This window comes from Haplochromis burtoni, unplaced genomic scaffold (genome assembly GCF_018398535.1).
Source record: "Haplochromis burtoni strain Fernald_Lab_line unplaced genomic scaffold, NCSU_Asbu1 Contig_316, whole genome shotgun sequence".
Classification (NCBI taxonomy): domain Eukaryota; kingdom Metazoa; phylum Chordata; class Actinopteri; order Cichliformes; family Cichlidae; genus Haplochromis; species Haplochromis burtoni.
In genome coordinates this window covers 1-4,283 of record NW_024582677.1, presented here as the reverse complement: position 1 = coordinate 4,283, position 4,283 = coordinate 1, and the positions used below count along the sequence as shown (strand labels likewise).

The window sequence follows — 4,283 nt, the reverse complement described above, 5'->3', positions numbered from 1 at the left end:
AAGAGAGAGATAAATAAAGAGTGATTAACATGTTTTATATTTTATTCAGACAGTTACCTCCCAGTCATGACTGTTAGTTCTTGCATCAAGGAACAGCTGATGATTTTCTTTCAACTTACACATAAAATCAAACAGATTTCAGAGTCAATCTTATGAAGACACTGGGCGGAAGCATTCATGTACAGCAGATCACCATAATCTAAAACAGATAAAAATGTGGCATTTACAAGACGCTTTTTTGTCTCAAAAGAAAAGCAAAATTTGTTTCGAAAGAAAAATCCCAATTTTAGTTTGAGTTTTTTCACAAGATTGTCTATGTGAGATTTAAAGGTCAGAGAATCATCAATTAAAAAGCCAAGATATTTATACGTATGCACCACTTCTATGAGGTTTCCCTCAAGAGTGGACACCAAAGGGACAGTTTGAGGAAATCTCTTCATGTTTGAAAACAACATTAGCTTTGTCTTTTCAGCATTAAGAACCAATTTCAGCTCCAGAAGTGTGTGCTGAACCACATCAAAAGCTTTCTGCAAAGATTCTATTGCCTTTTCAAGGTTTGAGCCAAAGGAATAAATAACTGTGTCATCAGCATAAAAATGCATACTAGCATTGGACACATTTTGTCCCAAATCATTTATATACATGATGAACAACAGAGGTCCTAAAATTGAACCCTGTGGCACCCCAGTGTGAATATTCAAAAGTTCTGAGCACAGATTTTCACATTTAATGCATTGAGTCCTGTCACTCAAATAGTTAGTGAACCAGGAGACGACATGTCTAGACAGCCCCAAAGAAAGAAGCCTATGCTTTAAAATGGCGTGATCCACAGTGTCGAAAGCTTTTGACAGGTCGATAAAGAGAGAAGCACAGTGCTGTTTTTTATCAGAGCAACAAGTATGTCATTTATCACTTTTGTGGCAGCCGTAACAGCACTATGCTGTTTTCTGAACCCAGATTGCAGTTTTGAGAGAACTTCATTAGAGTACAAGAACTCTTTTAATTGCTCACTGACGAGAGACTCAAGGACTTTTGCCAAGACACACAAGTTTGATATTGGCCTGTAATTAGTCAGAATGGCCGGGTCGCCTCCTTTTAATATTGGCGTAACAAAAGCAGACTTCCAAACAAGTGGAATTTCTTTATTTTGGATTGAAAGATTAAAAAGGATCGTAAGAGGTTGTGCAATGTAATCAGCTGCTATTTTCAGAAAATAGGGCTCTATTAAGTCTGGCCCTGGGGGTTTCCTGTGATCTAAGGCTTTAAGAGCTTTATGCACTTCCTGGACAGAAAAAGGAGAAAAATCAAAAAGCTCCCCAAAATATGTTTGGGGTTCTGTGCAGGGAGTCATGGGGGCTGCTCCAACAGAGTTAAATAAAAAACGAGTAGCTACGAAGTGCTTGTTAAAGCTATTTAAGACCTCAGTTCTGTCATAAACTGGGACAGAATCTTTTAAAATGAATTTTGGAACCTGTGATATTTTATTTATAGATAAGGACTTAATTACTTTCCAAAATTTCTGAGGGTTATTGAGGTTTTCTGTAGTAACAGATAAATAATATTCTGACTTAGCCTTCTTGATAAGTGTCGTGCATTTGTTTCTTAATTTCCTGAAGTCTAACCAGTCAGTCAGGGAATCGTTTTTCCTAGCTTTTGCCCATGCCACATTGCGCTGATGGATGGACTCTGATAATTCCGATGAAAACCAAGGGTTCTCCCGTCCCTTGACCCTAAATTTTCTGGCAGGTGCATGCTTATTTAAAATCTTCATAAAAATTTCTTTAAAATAAGCCCAAGCCAGATGGATGTCTGGTATCAGACTCAATTTTCCCAATTTACCATGGACAAGTCATAATGAAACGCTTGCTCATTAAATATTTTAAAATTTCTTTTACAGATGATACGCGGTTTACATTTAGGGATTTTAGGTTCCTATAAACTTAAAGTCTAATTTAAAGCTTTAAGTGTCAGCTGTTATAAACAAATTGAATTGTAAAAACAAAATGTCAATTATTGTTTCAAAGTCAAAATGAAAGATGATGGCTTAATGACACGAGACGCAAGGTCATTCTCATTTGTTAAAAACTTAATAATGTAAAAAAGAATTCCTGTGTTTTTTGTGATGCACGAATACTTGTTGTTGAATTGAAGAAAACAGGTGTGGTAAGGTGCTCTGACATAGTGATTTGACGAAAGAAGAGTTGAATGTATGAATGATCATGCTGTAAAAATGTAAACACACCCAAACCTGATGTCACCTGTTCAGTATATAAAGTGCAGTGCTGCTCCTCAGCTTCAGTATCACAGTCCAGGGAAACTAATCTGCAGAACTGACCTGTTCATCACAATGAAGCTGCTGTTTTCTCTGTTTCTTCTCTGGGCACTCTCCACCACAGGTAACTACACTCATTTCACCTGCAGGTAGAAGAGAGTCTAATTTAAAGCTTTAAATCTTTTATTTTAATCTTACATTGTAATTTTTTTCCAAAGTTAGTGAGTAGTATTGACTCGACTGTAACCTGCTGTAACCCAATATGAACTTTCAAAACATCTCATATTTGCTATATATTTAAATTGTGATGATCATTTTTGTGTTTCTCTCCTGATTGCAGCTGGAGCCCTCCAGTGCCAAACCTGCACAAATTCAGCATGTTCAAGCACAGCACTACTTACATGCTCCTCATCGGAAACAATGTGTGTTACAGCTACCATTCTAGGTAATGTTTTCTTCATATCATATTTCATATTTTCACCAAATTACAACCACTGTGAAGCTATTTGTGTTCCATCAACATTAACAAACCGCACTTTGAATTTGTAGCTACTTCATCTGGAACTCCGGTCACACAAATCTACAAGGCATGTGCATCTTCCTCCCTATGTCCAGCCGTAACCTCTCAGACATTTTCAGTCGACCTGGGTTTTCAAAGTGCTCTGGCTTCTGCTCAATGCTGCAACACAGATAACTGCAACTCAGCAACTCTACCAAGTAAATTAAATACTACGTTGCTCATCGAAGACAAAAGAATAATATAAAGAAATAAAAACAATAATCTGATGTTGTAAGAGTCTCTGTTCTGAAATGAAATGGCCTCCTTTTGTGTTTCAGATCCTGCTTCACAGTCAAATAATGGTGGAGTATGCAACTTTTGTGACCCTTCCACTGGTCAGTGCTCATCCACATTACAGTGTCAGGGAGTGGAGAACCAATGCTTCCAATCGACCAGTGAGTCTTTATGTTGTATCAGTTGTGTCATCGGTTTTCAATCAAAGATGATTTCAAATTCTTTTGTGATACTTCTGACGTATAAAAGAGCAGAAACTTTTACCCTAATTTATACTAAATGTTGTCCTTGGGTGTGAAAGTTACTGTGATAAGATTTTAAATTTCAAGCCTGGAAGTCAGAGAAACACATAAACGTTTTAAAAAGCTGTTAAGTTGTTTTTTGCATGAAATATATTAAGCTTCCTGGAAAGTAGCCAATTTAAAACATATCCTGAAATTCTTCTTTTTGATCTGCAGTCAAAAGCGGCACCAGCACGTATCCAGGTTACGGCTGCGCATCTGCAAACCTGTGTGCAGCTGCTTCAATGCTGGGTTCTCTACCTTTCATGCAGAGCGTTGGTACAGTATCAGGTGTTGCCTGTTCTGCAGCCCCAACTACAACTGCTGCCCCAACTACAACCACCACCCAAACTACAACTACAACCACCATCCCAACTACAACCACCACAGCCACAACTACAACTACAACCACTGGCACAACTATAACCACCACCCCAGCTACAACTACAACCACTACCCCAGCTACAACTACAACCACAACCCCAACTACAACTCCAACCACCACCCCAGCTACAACTCCAACCACTGCCACAACTACAAGCACCACCCCAACTACAACTACCCCCACAACTACAACCACCACCCCAACTACAACTACAACCGCCGCCACAACTACAACCACCGCTACAACTTCAACCACCACCCCAACTACAACTACAACCACTGCCACAACTACAACCACCACCCCAACTACAAGTACCGCCCTAACTACAACCACCACCCCAACTAAAACTACAACCACCAACCCAACTACAACTACAACCACCGCCCCAACTACAACCACCACCCCAACTACAACTACAACCACCGCCCCAACTACAACTACAACCACCACCCCGACTACAAGTACTGCGACAACTACAACTACTACCCCAACTACAACAACAACCACTACCCCAACTACAACTACAACCACCAACCCAACTGCAACTACAAC

General features: G+C 39.3%; 1 protein-coding gene across 1 annotated transcript; it reads left to right on the top strand.

Moving 5' to 3' along the window:
- The first annotated feature begins 2,871 nt into the window (after positions 1–2,871).
- On the top strand, positions 2,872–4,125 carry LOC121815818 (uncharacterized histidine-rich protein DDB_G0274557-like). Its single transcript, XM_042228286.1, has 3 exons — positions 2,872–2,989; positions 3,110–3,226; positions 3,524–4,125. The coding sequence occupies exons 2-3, from the start codon at positions 3,210–3,212 to the stop codon at positions 4,074–4,076; spliced, it is 570 nt and encodes a 189-aa protein (XP_042084220.1). The 5' UTR covers positions 2,872–2,989; positions 3,110–3,209; the 3' UTR covers positions 4,077–4,125.
- The last annotated feature ends 158 nt before the right edge of the window (positions 4,126–4,283 follow it).